At 40.8% G+C, this 19,339-nt stretch overlaps 1 protein-coding gene across 2 annotated transcripts in view; it reads right to left on the reverse strand.

Moving 5' to 3' along the window:
- Window positions 1–19,339, reverse strand: part of LOC134563457 (DNA-directed RNA polymerase II subunit RPB2) — a 24,301-nt gene that overhangs the window by 4,618 nt on the left and 344 nt on the right. The window contains exons 2-17 of one of the 2 annotated variants that reach the window (XM_063421379.1): window positions 19,225–19,297; window positions 18,240–18,390; window positions 16,631–16,743; window positions 16,156–16,375; window positions 7,585–7,743; window positions 6,398–6,562; window positions 5,699–5,895; window positions 4,875–4,994; window positions 4,327–4,513; window positions 3,487–3,630; window positions 3,101–3,240; window positions 2,862–2,973; window positions 2,245–2,399; window positions 1,801–1,999; window positions 1,520–1,688; window positions 953–1,049 (exon numbers count right to left, since the gene is read on the reverse strand). In XM_063421379.1, the coding sequence (XP_063277449.1) occupies window positions 953–1,049; window positions 1,520–1,688; window positions 1,801–1,999; window positions 2,245–2,399; window positions 2,862–2,973; window positions 3,101–3,240; window positions 3,487–3,630; window positions 4,327–4,513; window positions 4,875–4,994; window positions 5,699–5,895; window positions 6,398–6,562; window positions 7,585–7,743; window positions 16,156–16,375; window positions 16,631–16,743; window positions 18,240–18,390; window positions 19,225–19,297 (2,401 nt within the window). The remainder of the gene's footprint in view (window positions 1–952; window positions 1,050–1,519; window positions 1,689–1,800; window positions 2,000–2,244; window positions 2,400–2,861; window positions 2,974–3,100; window positions 3,241–3,486; window positions 3,631–4,326; window positions 4,514–4,874; window positions 4,995–5,698; window positions 5,896–6,397; window positions 6,563–7,584; window positions 7,744–16,155; window positions 16,376–16,630; window positions 16,744–18,239; window positions 18,391–19,224; window positions 19,298–19,339) is intronic. The other variant, XM_063421380.1, reaches the window with a different exon arrangement.

Genomic DNA, 19,339 nt, shown 5'->3' on the forward strand with positions numbered 1-19,339 from the left:
TTACTAATAACAACCAAATCCAAATAATGAGCACATGCTGCACAACCTTTCCTCTGGTCTCCTGTTAATCTGACCTTCACTGAGGAGGGTAAAACGAAAAAACCACCCTCCAAACTAAAGTTTCAGAGGGCATTATGATGGTCACTTTGCAGATACTACCAAAGTATCCAAGATAACATGCTAATTTTTGATGAACTTCAAAGACTTTTGTACTGCTTGACACCTCAGAAGTAGTTATTATTCCTAATGATTATTCACATCTTCCACATATCATTCTCATATTACTTTCCTCCTTACGCATGCAATTTTGCAAACTTTTTTAGGCTTCAACTGCTACCTTGCAGTGCCACACTCAGTACAACTGAGTTGCAGTGAAAAACTTTCATTTTATATAAGGTTCATTCCGGTGCTTTAAGGGTTTTTGTTTGCTGCCTCAATTGCCAGCACACCAAAGTGCTTTCAGATACTATAATACACGAAGTCACATCAGGCACCAGCTGTGCCAACAGCAGTTCCTTCTAAGAAGAGGAACATTCTAATCCTAACTGGTAGCAACTGTCTCAGTAATAAAGACAATACTATGCTAAAATACTGCAACGTTGTTCTGGTAACTGGAAAGACTTATATGAAAATACACCAGGGAAGAGTCCAAATGTTTTTTCATTAAACCGTGATACAAAGGACCCTAAACAGAATAAAGATCATAATGAAAGATCGAGAAAACAAAGTGGGCAGTCAGGTTTCATGGTGTTTCGCTAAGATACACATTCACTATTTTCATTGTGTTGCTCCCTCCGCCCTCCTTAAAAAAAATTAAAAAGCTTCTCAAGTTGGAAAGATTTGGAGAATGGCATCTTCCAGCATAAAATGAACTTTTCTTGAGCCTCTGGACAACTCAGTATAGCTTTTTTTTTTTTTCTTCCAAGCAGTTAAAAAATTTACCAAGTCTTACCTGAAAAAACCTCTGTCAACAGCAGAACGGTTCATAATGACAGAGTCTTCCTGGTTATAGCCTGTGTATGATGCAATGGCTACAATTGAGTTGATACCTACAATATGCAGAGAAAATATTTTGAAAGAGTGCACACATGCCCAGACAGATACTATTTTAAATCAAAAGTAGGCTGTACTCTCTACAGCAAAGATGTTCTACCCTTTCTCAGATAAAATCCCTACATCCCACACACAAAAACATGCAGTATCAGCAAATGCAACTCTGGGTAGAAAAGACAGTCAAGAGTGACCCCTTGTGAAAAACCTATCAAACATCAATACAGAAAATGCATTTTTTCAATTAGATTTTAGCAGGGGTTTTTTGGGTCGTTTCAGCTGCAACACTACCAACAAATTTTTTGTGGTCTAGCTGTCCAACTACAAGCTAACACTTTACCTATACTTATGTCTTAAATTGCACACATTTGCTAAATGTTCAGGACCTCTACACACACCATTTGTGACATGTTTGAAACAAAACAAAATAGTAGCATTTTTGTTCCATGAACATGAACGGACAACGTACCTGCTGGTAGCTCTCTAAACCTCAAGTACTCCATGGAGCGTGTTGTTACCAGGGGCTTCTGGGGATAATACAACACATGTGCCAGCGTATCCATACGGACATGGAAGTTGGTAATGTAGACTCCCATAGCCTGTTTACCCATAGCAGACTGGTACGTGTTCCTGGGAGACTAGACAGACAAAGGGAAGACCAATAATTATGTACACAAAGCTCTTTACACACACACACCTGTGGGTTTTCTGTCAGCTTTAAAAGCAGGATGTCAGCAGAAGTGCACTGACCTGGTTGTGATCAGGGAAAGGGATAATAGAGGCACACACTCCCAGGATCATGGATGGGTGAATCTCACAGTGCGTGTATGTTGAACAATATGCCACACCTTTCTCTTGCAAGTCATCTGGAGTCATTGCCAGCATCACAGTCTCTTCTTCCAGGGTGTCAATGTACTCTACTACACCACTGGCCACCAGATCCTGCCAACTGAACAACCAATAACTCAACACCTGAAATGGGTCTCTTCAGCAGTGACAAGAACAAGGAATTCCCTGGCTTATTATTACTACCACTGCCTCAGTGTGATTAAAAAAACTGATTAAACTACCAGGCAGAGAAAGCATCTTTGTGCTGCACAAAGCTTTAAACATTCCTCTTTCCAACCTGAGGGAACATGCAGCTTCCAAGACGGAAAATGACACCTTCAGTTGAATTTCAGGAACGTATCTCACCTGTAATTGTTATACTCTCGTTCCTTCAGTTGGTCAATGTGCCTTTTCTTCAGCAGCAACTTCTGTTTCTCCACAATTAAAAGGGGCCGACAAATTCTGCCTGCATCAGTGTAGATGCGGATTTCTCGCTCACGAATATCTCGAATCATCGAGACCTGGGCAAGACAGCAGCATCCCATGAGTACAAAGTCTCAGCTTGGAATCAGAACCACAGAACACAAAACAGGATAACCAAATTCCCTAAAGCAAAGACTTTCCAGGCACTATCAGAAGCACAGAACAAAGAGTAACACTCCAACAAACAGAAGTGTTTCAGAAGATTATTTTCAACTGTTTTGTCTTTCCACTGGATCCTCTTTAAAAACAAACACCCCCCCATAAAAAAACCAACCCTACAACCAAGCAAGAAATATACACAATCAAGCATAAGACAATAAAAAAAATCAAATGCACCAAATACTAAAACCTCCCCAAATAAAACACAAAACAAACCCAACATGAAGTATATTCAGAAAGAGACTTGCAAATAATGCTACTTGAAACTTGCAAAGTAGTATCAAGGCATTATCCTCTCTTGTCTAAAAGGACACCCAGGTTCTAGATGTAAAGATTTATACCTCTGACACAATGATGTCCATCTGACGACGAAGCTTCCTTAGAGTATTCATCAGCTGCTCTGGATCTTTGTGTATTCCTACCCAGCAGCCATTAACAAATATCTTGGTAGCACTAGAAAGGGGAAACACAAACAAATAATAATTAAAAATATCCCACCCCACCAAATAACCCTAAACCCTTGAAGTGTTGTGCAAGATAAAAAACTTAAATCTTTTTTAGGAGTTTTATTTGCACGTACTCAGCTATTGCTGCTGGAGATATTTCTTCTAGGTTTTCCATACTCCACTCTTCCAAGAATTCCAGAATTGGGGATGGCTGAGACCCCACAGAAATGTAAGCCATCAGGGCTAAGTTCTTCACAAGTCCTACTGCATGACCCTAGCAGAAACACAAAGTTAACTTGCATTTTCAAATCAAGAGGTTCCCCGAAGAAGATTCAAGAATTTCAACTTAACTCCTCAAGGAACCGGACACAAAACATGCTTTCAACCACCAAGTTATCTATAAAGCTAAATATTTGCATCAGCATTATTAAAAAAAGTGCAAGGGATCATCACAAGTGTCATGGCTACAAAATGATCATGAGGGAAAGGCAGTTTAGTACACAAATCCTGCTTTCATTACCTCAGGGGTCTCAGCAGGGCAAACCATTCCCCACAGGGTGTTGTGCAGTTGCCGGGGTTTGGCCAGTTTTCCATCTCTCCCAATCGGAGAATTCAGGCGTCTCAGGTGGGAAAGTGTGGATGCAAAAGTCAGGCGGTTCAACACCTGCATGAAGGAAGGAGTTCAGTCTGTCAAAGCTTAAGTGTGTTGCTGACAGGCATCATGACACACTAGCACAAATGATCAATGCCCTCTAGAAATGGTATGCTTAAAAAGAACTAAAACAGCTCTGATTTTTGTTAGCTACACTTTTTGGTTCGCCTCCACTAATTTCCCACTACCCCTAGAATCTTAAGCTCCTAACTAGTGTTGTAGTGGCAGAAGTTTCCAGAGCATGCTTATACCACAGCAAGACCCTGGGCTAATGAAGTCAGTGCTCCTCATCATTTGCTATGGAATACATAACTTTTATATTATAAGGCGTCACTCAAGTTTTTTAAACTGCTTGTGAAGCACGGGAAGTAACTAAAGGAAAGAAATCCATCCTCCTTGATGATTCCCTGGGACTAGGAATTTACACAAAAGTGCATGATCTAACAAAAAAATCTTTACAAGAGTTGCACCAACTGTTGAGCAGTGAATGCAATAGCCAAAGCTAACAAACCATGACAAAAAAACCCCTAAACCACACACCTATGAAGATCCAACTATTTGGATTTTCATCTGTTTCACCTAAGGAAATTTCCTTTTTAGAATATTTCTGTTAACATACAACATGCATGGCTGCTAAGCAATGCTAAACTCTTCCTTGAGAACAGTTTTACCGTAAGAACTGTAAACCTGACAAAGCCCTTACTGTACCTGAGATACTCCTGCTCTGGCCTGATGAGCTTTCTTCTGGTCACCCCAGTTTCCAGTAGCCAACGAATATTTCAAACCGTCTGAAATAATTCTTGTTTTAATTGCCAACTCCAAGTTGAAATCTTTCCCTCTGTCAATGAACTTTTGTGCATATATTCTCACTTCCTTCAGCAAATTCTTGAACATTCTGTTGAAGAAAGACACCAAGAAATCTGATTAAATAGTGCTGTGCAATTCAGCCTACTCTGGGCTATTTGAAAAAAAATGTCACCAGCCTCCTGAAAAGAAGCAATTTGTAACCAGGGTGAGGGGGCAGAGGGGAATAAAGCAAATGAAACTATTTGTAAACATGCACAAAATATGCTTCAAAACAAGTCAACGCTAGCCACCTACTGTTATAGGAAACTCAACCACTCAATGAAAAAGTCAATCAGACAGAAGCTGTGTTGCCCAAGACTGGCTCTCCAACACAATAGAATTAGTCTGATTTAGAAGCACAGAGTTGGCAATGCCTCTACCATGAAAGAAAACGTGCATGTGATAGCTACCCTCTGAACAGGAAAGCCAAGAGTGGCCCAGCAAGATCCAGTCTTTTGTTGCCATAATGATCTCTGTCATCCAGCTCTCTTCTTCCCAATGCTGCCAGCAACAGTCTATGAACCATATACCTAAGCAAATAAGACAGTTTATGTTTTAAACTGACAGCAGACATTTACAACAAAGATTACATTACTTTCATAGATAAGTCAGTGAACTCTTTCTAGATCTTTAGGATACCACTGTCCTAAAATCAAACCTCTTCAGCACATCTTTAGAGGTAGATGACCCACAGAAACTTCAGGCTCCGGACAGAGAGAAGAAAATATTTACATCATGATGGTCATGCCTCCTCTGCTAAACATCTGTCCGGTACTGTAATACGGACTCTGTTTAAGCACATGCAATCAGGTATAAAATCACAAGTCTCCTGATGCTACAGTTCATCTACATACGAATAAGCAGTGACCAAGACAGTGTGCTACTAGTTTTGAAGACTGGTTTACATCACAGCTTATCAGTACTTCTCTACATCTTAGTTATCAATTTCTAGATGTTATTCATGCAACTGGATATCAAAAAGTCATTTAGCACTATCATAATATTTAAATTGAGATCCAAAATGTGTTTGAGGCTCATTTTGTTTCTTTTTCTTTTCCTAGTTTATCAAAATTTGTATTTTCTCAGCCTCAAAAATATACCAGTGCCCCAAGGTTTATCACAGAGTATCCAAAAGACTGAGGTTAAAACAAACTTCCATTCAAGGCATTTTTTGCAATCATATACATGAGTAAAAAATATCCATTTGCAGCTGTGAGACAGAATTCTGACATACCCTAGAAAATAGGCCTTTTTGGTTTCACAGAAGTCACTGACACCAACATGCGGGAGCATTTCTTTCTGCAAGACTTCTTTGGCATACTTGATTCTCTTTTCTTTGGTGACACCTGGCTTGGCACCTCTTGAGCCAATGAAGTTTAGGGCAACATTTTGCTCCTGAATGACAAATGCTTCATCCAGAGAAGGTTTGACCTAAGGCACAAAAATACAGCAAAATCCTGTAGCAACCAGTGCCTGTTGGGACTGAAGGAAACTACACAGTAGTTTGTTAATGATTCTTTTAGGATCTGCTAATTATTGATCCAGGTCTTTTTGGCGCTAGAAAACAGCAATGAAGCATGCAGGAAGAACATAGAAAATAGTTTAAACTTCAGAAAATAGTTTTCATTCAAGTTCATTCTAGGTCTGATGCTGTTTCAGATATAATCAAGATTTTACAATTAAAGTCAACAACAGTGGGAGAAGACCCTAACTCTTCAAATACATATTAACTCTTAAAAATTTCCACTTTGCTCTGTCTCCTTAATGTACTCATTAGAATAGATTCAGGCAGAGAACTTTCAACATTTCTACTACAGAACCCACAATAATAATAAATAATTATAACTGGAAAATGAACAATGCTTCAAGTGATGACTACCTGCACCAACACAGCACCAAACATGAGAATGGGAAATATTTTAATATATAGTACCATTTCCATCATTTCTGGGTCTTCAAAATCATATATAATGTGCTCTAGAATGTCCCTGTCAGACACAAAGCCGAGTGCACGAAAGACAATGATGATGGGGACCTCTTGTTTGATATATGGCAGAGTTGCTACAATGCGCTGACCAATGGCACTCTTCTTTGCACCCTGCAAAGATGGGGAAAAGCACAGGTTAGACATAAATCATCCTGCCTTTCAATAAAAGTCTTAAAAATAATCCTGCCTTTAAGTAGAAGTCTCTCTGGATTTGAATGACACAACACAAGCATATTTATTCAAGCACCACAGGAAAACATGACTTCTCAGCAGGCCAACTAAGGAGCTACTCTGCAACCTTACTCCAGCAATGACTTTTTATTTTAAAAACATTTCAAGCTTTAGAAGTCTGTAAAAACTTGTAAGGTTTTTGCTGATACAAAGGAATGTAAATACTACTCGTTCACCCATATGAATCATTTCTCTCCCTTAGTGCTAAGAGCAATCCTATCCACCTTCAGTGTTCGTTCTGTTGGGCTTAAACCCAGCTTTTCTAACCCACTGTGCAAGTGATTATTCAAGTAGTTGCTCCCCTTCTCTAGAAGGAAATGCTGTGGGATGCAGAGGAAATAAGGAGTGCCCAAGACATCAGGGGTGAGAATACTGTAAAGCTTCTATTTAAGTTGCTCTTGGAAAATTTCAAAACATCAGTGCAATACTAAATGAGTACTGACACCTTTTGCTTTAGAAGTTACAAGTAGCACTTGTTTCCCCTCACAGATGGCACAATTAGAAGTTAAATATGAATTAATATGTGGTCTATAAAATACATCTCAACACTAGCTTGGCCATCAGCAAAGAGAGGGTCCCTGCTCCTTTATTTATTCTTCGTGAAAAAAACAGGACACAGCTTGTCTGAATTTTCTAAAAACTCACGTACAGTAATTTAAAAATTATTTTTAGCTTTGCCCTAAAACCTGCCACAAATTGAGTCTTCATTTCAATCCTCAAATTATTTATCATAGAGACAGGCATAACGTAAGACAAACAAATTTTCATTTACTTTTATCTTCTTTACAACTTAGCATCAGAAGAAATTTCTTCTCAAAAACCCAAAAGCAAATGACACAAAGAGATAGGACAGTAACAAAACTCCTAAATCAATCTCTGGGGCTATTACTGCCTAGCCATACCTGTCCACCTCTGGCCAGCATGCTGACCCATATAGTACTTGTTGGTCGGGAGGAATTTTCCAGACAAGATCTACACTCTCCTGTGTATGCGTATTTTGAATCTTTCTTTGCAAACACATACACTGTGTTTGTAGCCATTTTCTCCTGAGCAATCAGAACCTGTGTTAGAAACAAGAGCACCAGCAAATAATTGACAAAAGAGAATACGGAAAGCAACGCTCACACTGTTTCTGCTATTCCTTCAGGTGCCTTAACTTTTGGAGCACTGCACAGCACGAAGTCAATTGGCCAAACTCTGTATTTTAAAAATACAGATTAAACAAAACATATAGCTAGTTAAGATGGAATAGCCAAAACAAGAGACTCAGGGAACACTGTTGTCTGTTATTACTTACCACACCTGCTGGCTGTGCCAAGACATTTCACACACTGATAAAGAAAGCATTTCACTGTCTGTTTTTCCAAGGCCAATGCACTACACAGGTAAATTTAAATGTCAGCCAAACAATCAATGCCAGATTTTTTTCCCCCAATAAGAAATATGAAATTCTAATTATTTTGCTGTGTTTTCCTGGGTTATCAGTTAGAAAATGCTGTCAGTTTCACTGGTGAGGCACTAACACGGTGTGGATATGATTTTCTGAAGCTTTTTCCACAGCAATGGAGGCAAGAACCTGTTCTTAAAACAAAATGCATCTATATAGCTGTGAACAACCTGGAGGACACTCCAAGTGAGGAAGTGCCTCATTTCAGAGTGCAAGCTGCTCTGCAGTGCTGGAGAAGGAAATAAAAATATCTAGAGCACTTACCGGCAAACAGATCACAAAACGCAAAGCAGTTCACAAAACTGAAGAAGGGAAGAACTGAAGATGGGAAATGTGCCTCAAGGAAAAGAATGTGGCTTGTGAAAAATATGGGATGTTAATTCGTGTTCTTATGGGTTATGGCATGTTAGAAATTATAAAAACCACTGTATATATGTTATATGGGAATATAGTCTTAAGTTTCAGTCTGCCTTGGAATTCACTGAGACAAGAGGCAGGCACCACTCTGGAATTTCCATTTAGAAAGGAGACAAAGGATTTATGGGAAAACCCTGGCCTTCTCTTTGTCATCAGAAAGGACACATTAAGATAAGCAATCAGTCCTTCCCCCATGGGCAGCAGAGCCATCAGAGCACTATCATCAGCCATCAGAGCACCGTCATCAGAGCACCATCATCATCCAAATCTCCGGAGAACTCTTTCCATTCATAAACTTTGGTGTCCATTCACTCACGGGAAACTAGAAATTGACACCTTGCAGCAGAGGAGGAAACTCTTTTCAGCTCAGCCGAGACGACTATGAATTCAAATAACCAGCCTTGAAACAAAAGGACTATGGGGAAATTTGTGCCAGAGGCGGAATAAAGTGTATAAAATCTAAGCCCCGAACCAGGCCAATGTGTGAACTCAGGGAGGACAGCAGTGTGCCAGATACTGCATCCCAGTTCACCCTTGATGATTCCCCAGGTCAATCATCAATGTAACTCTGCTGGAGAGGTTTTGCCGAAATTCTGTAATTCGATCCTTTTTAATAAACCAAAAATTATATTTCTAATTGGAATACTGTATTGGCATTTATAACAAATTTTTGGTGCCCAACGTAGGGCCAGTTTTGGAAATCTGCGGATCCCCGTTTCTGACCAAGTGGTGCCCCGCTGTTACAAGCAGCTCGGCAGATCGGGGTAAGTCCAGCAGAACCAACTGGCTAACAAGAACCCATAAACAAAAAAAAAACCCAACCCAACAGCGGAGGGTAGGACAAGCTAGCTTGGGGAAGGGCTCTGGGAACTCGTCAGGGACCCAAAGGGGGGGGTCTCTGGAACCGTGGTATTTTTGATTTTCACTCATAAAAATCGACGTGCATGAAGAACCCACGTGAGAAAAGGAGACCGTGAGTATTGTGTGGTTGGGTGGGGTGACCAAGTGTATGAAACGTGTGTGTGTGCGAATGAGACGTGAAAAAATCATGAAGCGAGTGTGGACCTTAAAGCTGTGGTTCCATTGTCCCACGAGGGTCGTGGCCGGCTACGAGGGAAGCATATAATACCTGTGGGAGTGTTCCCCGACGGGGGGTGCTGGTCACAAGGGGGCTGGAAGGAAAAGGACGTCTTGTTTGAGTTCAGGGACTGGTAAGCCTTCCAGATCGTGACCAGTGAAGGTCCACTTAATTTTTTGTTGCATTAGTAGTTTGAGAGCTCACCTTTAAAGGAACCTCCACGGGACAGTCCCCCGTTGGAGCAGTAGGTTAACAGCACCGAGTTGCTAAACTCAGGATTTTAGGTCTAATTTGTGTGGTGACCCGTGATTTCTCCGTTGCGTTAAGGATGGGGTCGTATTTTAGCAAAAAGCAGGAAGATCTCTCAGGGGAAGCCTCAACAGAGGCAGCTCCCGAGATCCCTTGGGAAAGCCCCTAGGGAAGGCTGTGGCAAGGTTGGCAGAATTGCCCGGTCAGGGGAAGGACATCTAGGGATCGGATGGTTTATCTGTGTATGAAGGTTTGGGGAGAAAAGGAGGTGAGATCGAATCTTATATGGCCTGTGTTCGGTACCTTTGATGAATGGGCTTGGGAGGCCCTGTGTATATATGTAGCAAATAAGGAAAGAAAAGAGCCAGATGAGTTGGAATATGTTCTGTTGTGGGATAGGGCACGAATCATGATGTATCTTGAGGAAAAAGATGAGAGAAAGAAGCAGGATCCCTTGAGGAGGCCCTCCTCTCCCTGCTCGGTGGCCACCCCTTTGTCTGTCCCTACCCCCGCTCCTTCCTCGGGATCCACTCAGGATCCATCCTCGTCCTCGGCCACCTCGGCAGCGGCGTTAGCGCAGCTGTCCGAGAAGCATGCAAAGCCTCGAGCTCTGCGGCCGTCCCAAACCCCCTCTCGCCCAAAGGGACCTCCGAAAAGGAATTCTGTCCCCTTTTCCGGTCCTGAACAACACACCCATACCAACCCAGTATCCTGGCCTCCGACGCAAACTTTTAGGGAAAAAGAAAAGAAGGGTAAGAAAAAGGAGGGACGAAAGAATAAATTCAATAGTCATACACCAGTTGGAGCTCTGGCTGGCACTTGGACCCCTGAAAAAGGTCCAAGGAAACCCGAAAGAGATTCGGGGTGGGACAGCTGGTACGTTAGAAAAAATAGTCTGGGGGAAAACGGGAAAAAAGAAACCCTCCCATGAAAAAGAAAAGTATTTTTCCTGTACTTTGTACAGAAAACCTTTACAACAACCATTAGAGGAAGTGAAAAGGGGACCTGGTAAGAAAAGACATCCATTTATGTTAGACAGTGGAGCGAAATGGGACATGTTGTTGGAACAAAAGGTGAATTGGGATGCATTGGAAAATAAATGGTGGTGTTGGTACTTGCACAAGCCGGAGTGGGAGGAGAGTTCACGCGAGTCGGCTAAGGGAGGAAAAGACAGGAAAAAGGATTAAAGAAGTGATTTTTCTCACTCTCTCTTCTCTCTGGTGGTGGTAGACCTTTTATCTTGAACTGAATACACTTGCAACCCCTAGAATTGTTTAGTTAATTTTAAAGAATTTTTATTTCCCTCTGGAAGGGATCAGTGGAACATTTTTTTTGTATCTTATTGGGATGATCTTGGGGATCCCTGAAGGCAACAATTTAATATAAAACCTCAGCCTTGGGGAAAAGTTTTTTTGGCTAGCACAGGAAAAAGGGAATAAGCCCCCACAAAAAAGGGACTTAAGAACAGGAGCAGCAGCATGGCGAGTGAGTCTAGTTCCTTGTTGCCAGGCAACAGTGAGCAGTGGCGGCAGGGCGCAGCGGGGCAGACGGCATTCCCCCTCTCTGTCCGTGGCAGCGCGGTGCTGCCCAGGGCAGTGGAACGCATGGCGTGTCTCACCATTCCCTTGGTGCAGCGCAGGGGTAGCGGTGTAGGGGTCCGAAGAAAACAGTATAATATGGAGAGGCAAGAGCGGATAAAAGACTGGGAAAAACAGGACCGGAAATAAAACTGTGATTTACTAGAAAGGATATTAGGAGTTTTTAAAAGGCTGTGGCTAGGCTGTGTGTTTTTGGGAGCGGACTGGATAGAATTGGTAGAACCCGAGAATGTAGGAAAAATTAAAAAGGAATATTGGTCTAAGCTCCTGTTTTTAGCCTTTGGGTTATCTGTGGATGGTAGTAAGTGTACAACACCTGGCGTGCTAAATGAAAATTAAGAAAAGGTCAGGAAATTAGTGGAACTAGTGTAAATAAATTATTGGATTTTGGAAGCAAAGGCTAGTGGATGGATAGGTGACTCACAGATGCTAAGTTGCTAAACATATTTGGTTCTTGTGGGAAACAGGGAAGAGATGTAACACTGGTTAAAGGTAGTGAGATTGCTGAAAGAGGTGACCAGGCTTAGAGGATGCAGAGCTAAAAAGTGAGCAAGGAATGCTTTTGAAAGTAGTTCAGTAAAAGAAACAGTAATCTGAAGAAGTTTTGTAACAGTGGAAAAACCTTTTCAAAATAGTTGTTGTAGCACCCATAAAGGGATAACGGATAAAAGAATTAGAAATAAAATTATCCACAACACCCTGGTTATTTTTCTTTTTTTTGTAGCCCGAATTTTTCAGGTCGCAGTCCAAGGTTAGGATTAATTTGTATATACTTCTTAAAAGGGTGCAGATTGGCTTTTCAGGGATGGCTCACTCTCCCTTCTTTCTGTTATTTGCTGTTGTCAAAAGTCAGCCACCAAAAGTCACACCTATGCACAGATAATTTTTTTCATCTGCTTAACATGAATCATTTGATGTGATTTCACTGTGTTAGTAGCTAAAAGCTTTCTGCTTTCCCTGCAGTCCTTAGTCTGTTTTTGTTTTTTTTTTTTATTTAATGTATTCTGTCTGGTGGGAACACTGGTTTTATTTCTGATTACTGATTTCTCATGAGAAAATAGTTAATGCTATTCTTTTGATATTATGCCTTCTTTTCCTGTCCCTCACCTTGGAGAATGCAAACCTTAAGATTGTTTTGATACCTGTATTTATAAGATGGGGGGAAATTAATTTCTGTTAAGCAGCTCCTGTGTTACATGTATTGGACATGGCAAATATTTGTTTACAGTCTTTTAAACCATGTATTTAAGTTTTAGTGAAACAAAAGGAAATTATGGATATGTGATTGAGATTAAAGTTAGTCTTAAAATATAAATGTGGGAAGTGTCTGAGGCTGTGCCATTTCTATAATAATCATGTAATATATGTACAGTAACTGTGGAAAACCAAACATAATATTGCTGCTAGTGTTATGTGCACCTTTTGTTCTTATCACATCTGTATGCTTGGTTTATTTTGAGAGGTCAAGATATTCCATATGTTGTAAGGAGTAAGTTCTGTCATTTGTGGTATCATTTCTTTCGCTTTTCTATGCCTTGTTAAAATATCCCCCAGGATTACGGTTGATGTCTTAAATTTCATCTCGTTTAAATATTAATCTTACTTAGTTGGCTCTTCTCCATTAGAATCATATTACCTGGAGCTAGTCTGTGGGATCTAAGGTTGTTTTAGTGTTTATTGTTTACTTGCTGTGCAGAACCCATGTACAGGTGGGCACTTTCAGATGTATCTATAGTATATAAATATAAAAGTGTTGTTGGTCTGTATAATCATAAACATTATTTAATAATAGGTAGAATCCCTTCCTGTTGTCAGGCATCCACAGGGATGTGGGGCCCTGTGTGGGTCCCTGTTCTGGCACCCTCAAGGCTGGTCAAGGATCATGGCAAGGGTTTGGTTTTGTTTTCTTTTTCCCTGCAGTAGTATAAAAAGAGGTTTTGAATTGTGTGTTGAGTTTGAAGCATTTATGGGTAATGTGGAGCTTCTGCCTCCAAGGGTAGCAGATGCTGAACCCTAAGTTACCTGTTTTTGCACATGCTTTAACTGGATAGCTGTAATAGCTTTATACTATTAAGAAATACCCTATCCTGAGGGTATTCTAATCAAACATCTGATGAAATTTGTCTTTTCTATCTGGAAATGATTCTACTAATGCACACCAATACGGTCAACTACTGTAATTCCAACAATTTTAGCTTCATTGCCCTGAAGGAAGTGGGAATCCTAGCTGCTTATGGGGACACTTTTTACCTAGTGCTGTATTAATCGAAGATCAGTTTTCTCTGTCTCACTTCAGATCATTTATAATTCTGTCCTACAAAGACTTTTTTTTCCCACCGTGCTCTCAGAGTGGAGAACACAACTGTTATGGGCTACAGCTTGTTTAGAACAATCATGGATTCAGTCTAAGGGAGTACTTTCTCTGTGAAGTTTCTAGCTGTGGTATTGTAACTGGAAAGTTATTGTGATGAAGTTCCCTCTCCTCCCTTCTATTGTTCTTTTGTTAACTTACTGATCTTCCCAAGTAAATTATTTGAAAACACTTTTACCTAAAAATAAGCGAACTACTATATGGGGCTAAACTCTGTAACCACCTCTCCATTACTTGTATAAACATAACTGGAATATTCTTGAAGGATCTAGGGACAAAACTGCTTTTGTTTAAAAATAAATGTGTAAATTTACTACTAGAAAACTCATTTTAATATTCAGATTGTCTGAATAATAGCCATAACAGACATTTCCTTCTGTAAAGCATTCCTGTAGACTTTTTAAAAGTACTGTACATATTTGAATTCACATTGTGCATAGATTCTTAATTGGTAGTTTGAATTTAAGTCTAGGTACAATAAACTGCAAAATTCTGGATTGAATACATTTTGTTAAAATATGTTTTTATCCCTGTATTATTTTGCTATTAATGATAGAAGGTTGGCTCAGGTTTTGACCGTTTGTCTTTTCTGTCCACAACAGCCACAAAAATGCGAACAAAGGTGGTTTTTTTTTTTTAACTCCTCAGTTGGAGAGTTCCCTTGTGCCCCTTTTACAACAGGTGCCATTGTGAGGATACCTAAGAAGAGGTGAACCCGTGCCCCAAAGATAAGGAGGAAGAATCACATCCCCAGGAGACCGGAAGACAGAACTACACCTCTGAGGCAGATGGCAGAGGAGGCTTCAGTTCGCTGCCCAGAGCCGGGGTGTCCCTACAATCCCTATATCCATTTTAAGTGCAATTACTGTCTTGAGATTTGGGTGGTTCGCTGTAAATGGGGGTGGAAACCATTGGGGTTATGCCGGAGGTGTTCTGAGGAAGAACAGATTTTGACTATGCGGTTCTTAGACAGTGCCACTCGTCTAGGGTTGATAGAACCAGATTCTCCTGGGTGGTATTCAATATATAAAAGGGGGTTGAAGGGCAAGCTAGATTTGAAGGCCCAGGTGTTGGCTACTGAGTGCCGGCGGACAAAGTGCCTTGTGTGGCGGAGCACGTAAAATTATCTCGGTGGGGGGCCTTTTAAAGGAGATATGCTGCTCGAACCACACCGAGGATCTGAGCAGAGAACCCCTGCTGTCGCGAAGATGATGGACTACCACATTGTTGGAAGCAACCCAACAGACGATGGCATAGACAGAGGGGCACATCTGTGGATCGCTCTAGTGAGTCTGAGCCAAGCTGTGCGCCCGGTGAGGGGCCAGCTCCATAAAAGAAACATGGCTTGGCCTAAGGTCACCCCTACCGGAAACAAACTAAATACTCAAGCTCCACACATGCAGAAGGTAATAAACTGTCCTTTTAAGAGCACTCAGGGCCATGGGAATTGAAAAAGTAAGAAATCAAAAAGGTAAATAAACAGACACTATCCAGGAACTGCTGGTCAGATGTGTTCTCTCTCAAGGGAAAGTTTTTCCAAGGGAAGGTATACAAAGGGGAAGATATACGGAGGAAGGGGGCATCATGGAAAGAAATAAAACAAAAAGGATTAATTTGCAAGTCTATTTAGAAAACCTAGAATAAGAGATTGTTGGGGGATAATGCGAACACGAATTAAATGGTTAATATATAAAAAGAGGGGGGAATTGTGAAAAATATGGGATGCTAATTCGTGTTCTTATGGGTTATGGCATGTTAGAAATTATAAAAACCACTGTATATATGTTATATGGGAATATAGTCTTAAGTTTCAGTCTGCCTTGGAATTCACTGAGACAGGCAGGCACCACCCTGGAATTTCCATTTAGAAAGGAGACAAAAGATTTACAGGAAAACCCTGGTCTTCTCTTTGGGGAAATTTGTGCCAGAGGTGGAATAAAGTGTATAAAATCTAAGCCCTGAACCAGGCCAATGTGTGAACTCGGGGGACGGCAGTGTGCCAGATACTGCGTCCCAGTTCACCCTTGATGATTCCCCAGGTCAATCATCAATGTAACTCTGCTGGAGAGGTTTTGCCGAAATTCTGTAATTCGATCCTTTTTAATAAACCAAAAATTATGTATTGGCATTTATAACAGGCTTGAGAAAATCCTAAGAGATGACTAAAAGCCCATCTTTCTGCAAGATCAGGAGCTCCGACAGTATCTCTGGTACAGTGGAATAAGAGTGTTTATGCTCCTAGCAAAACATATGGAAACAAATAACAGAACTTCCAGTGTCTGTAAAGATGGCTGTGCAAGGTATATCCCTTACCTTTTCTGATCCATTAATGATGAAGTAGCCACCAGGATCAAGTGGGCACTCATTCAGCTCACAAAGATCACGGTCAGTTAAGCCATTCAGCAAACAGTACGTGGAACGCAACATGATAGGAATTTTTCCTATAAAGGTTTTCTGATGCTGGGTCTGCAATTGGTCCTCCCCTTCTTTAATAACTGTTTTAGTTATATCCACATACAAGGGAGCAGAATACCTGCAGAATAAAAACACCACTGTGTTATCTGTCAGTTACTACCTTCCTGTACAATCCTGAGAAATAAAGGCAGTTATTCAAGCATTCACCAGTGTATTAAGCATTATTACCAAATCATTAACAACTAGACATGGGAGTTTAAACAAAGCAGCAATTATTATATTTTCAAGGCACTACTATATTGTAAAAGGCTATGAATTAGTAAGGTAGAGGCAGTTCTTCCTTGTGTTTATCCACCACAGAGGTGGCTCTTACGTAAGGTTTCTCAGTCTGGCTTCATTTGGCATCATAGGTGAGGGTGCTCCATCTCTTTCCCAATGTGTTGGTTTGGAGAGATAGATTTGTTCAAACTTCAACAGATACCGGGGCTGGAAAACAAGAATATATTTACTTGTAATGGAAGAAACATCTCTCCTATTAGCAACCAGAACTGTTACTGCAGAAGAACAGCCACAATAAATGAAAACACAGCAAGCAGGGTAACAGCGGCTCCCTAGGAAGATTCTATAGGACAAATAAACGAAGTAAGATGGGAGTTTTTTGAAACAATCTGATTTTAAAACATACAAAAGCTTCCTACAACAGGAGGTGGCAGACTCTTGTTGGCAAATGTTCTGTAGGTCAAAAATATCTTAATCCTTACATGAAGAAACACCTTTTCCTGGATTTGCAGCAACAGCCACATATAGTACTATTTCCCAAGTTCTCATGAAACAATCTTAAGGAGAATATGTTTACCATCACTCTTATCTCTGAGCATGGTTGCTAAACCCTCTCATGTGCTCTAAACTGCCTTCAAAATTTAAGACTGAGAAGTAGAGGGAGATAGAAAGAAAAAAATCAAGTTTTTCCCAAGATACAGTTTCCTTAAATTAGTCCAGCATCTTCAGATGTGGTGAGAGATTACCTGCAACTGACTCTGAAGGAAAAAGCAAGTTTTCTTTTTCTCATATCTAAATCTATTCCTAAAAACTTGCATTTAGTAAATGAGAATAAGACACTAACCTCTGTGATTTGAGAAAGTAAAATACTAGCTTTTGGGCAAAAAGAAGCCCAGCACAAGCCATGCTTGTGATCTGAACTGTGACCAGGCACAGCACAAACAGTTCTGCAGCTGCAGAACTGCACAAGTACAGAATTTTGCCATAATATACACAGAATAACAGAGCAAATATTAAGAATTAGTGAGCTAAACATTTATGGACTGTTTGCCTAGCAAAGAAACCAAAAGACATCTCAGTTATTCTCTACAGGATAGTTGGTTGCTAGCAAAAAAATGCAAATGCACAAGAAAACTGCGTAACAAATTCAATGCCCTGGTGTCCTAAAGTTCCTTTAAATCTGTAGAGGGAAGCATCAAGGTAGTGACTAACAGAAGGGCAATGGCCCATCAGCATTTGCACTTATGGAACGGAGATCAGACTACACAAGGGACACAGGTGAAAGCACCAGAGCCGCTGCAGAAGGTGCATACTCATTGTGGAGGAGCCATCACTGCACGCAGACTCAAGACAATCGGTCCTCTTTGGAACATGGTGCCAATGGAAGAAGATGAACCTGGACTTAAATTGAGCCTAACTTGAGTCAAAGCTGAGAGAGAAGTTTTCAGCCATAAACCTATCTTGCCATGGTAAAGCTGCTGAAGAATCAAAATCTCACCAAAACACAGCTTGCTCTTGGCTACCTGACCTGCTCTAGTAAATGTCTGTGCAGTTTTGCAGAGGAACTGACAACATGAGCTGCAGTAGCCACTTGTTCTTGGTCATTTCCCAATTCAAACAGCAGGACAGGAGTTAAATAAAACTCATGTAAAATGACTTTGAATTGTAAAAATACATCATCTCTCCCAAGGTTCTCCACTTACTGGCTCTTCCACTTCTCCTGAGGCATGCTGGGCTTCAGCTTGTAAATCAATTGGTGGAGCATCTTCAACAATTCTCTGCACAGACATCTGAATAAACTCATCAAAGGAATCCAACTGTTGCCTGACTAAACCCTTTTCATCAAAATAGGAGCTAAAAAAAAGAGAGCAGGTTAATAAATCTGAATTTAATTCATGTAGTTCATACATCGACAAACTTGGAATATATTAACTCCAAAAGCCATGAAATATAGTGCAGAATCAAACACATTCACTTAACCCAAGGCATGAGTTTCAAACAGATGCTCCTCACAAATGTTTAACAACACCCTCCCTGCCTGAAGACACAGAGACTTAGGAATGACAGACTTGCTGCCACCTCTTGGCTAAGCCACGACTGCATGCACAGTCAGTGCTTTAAATTTCCCTTAAATTGGAAGAGAAACGTGATTACAAACCTCACTGAAAGCAGCTTCAGCTCAAGTTTTCAATAACACCTGTAAATTACTTTGCTTTTACTAATTTTCCAAGCTGCAGTAAACAAGAAGCATGCTCCCAAGTCCAAGTAATAGTACTCAGAACTTTTAGCTTGGATCCCCTCTGTTCCAGCCACACAGGTCCTGGACACTCATGTATTACTAGAAAAAAACACCACTACTAAAATGGTGAAAATAACCAAGTACTGACTTCCTAATGCCAGCATCAGCTGTGAGATTAGTGGGCTAAACCATGTGCTTGATATGGAACCAAAACCACCTTTCTTCACTAGAAAAGTGTGTGCTGGAGGTCAGCAGAGCTTCTTAATCCCTGCCGACAACCCTTTGTTTCTACTAAAAGCCCTCCTTCTTTGAACGTGCTGCAACACACAGATTAGCATAACCAAGCCTGCAGCTCCCAGACATGTTCCCGGGAGCAAGCTGGATGTCACCTGCAAGACCGAGAGCAGATGTGCTGGGAGGGATAAGGACAGCGAGTTTTAGCAGGTCACCTAATAACAATCCAGCAGGCTTCTTGCCACAGGTCGGGGGTGATTTCATCATCGTCTTCATCATATTGCATATCTGTGGTGAAGCACAACGTGTGAGTTAAGCTACGACCACTGC

Source organism: Prinia subflava, chromosome W (assembly GCF_021018805.1).
Source record: "Prinia subflava isolate CZ2003 ecotype Zambia chromosome W, Cam_Psub_1.2, whole genome shotgun sequence".
Taxonomy (NCBI): domain Eukaryota; kingdom Metazoa; phylum Chordata; class Aves; order Passeriformes; family Cisticolidae; genus Prinia; species Prinia subflava.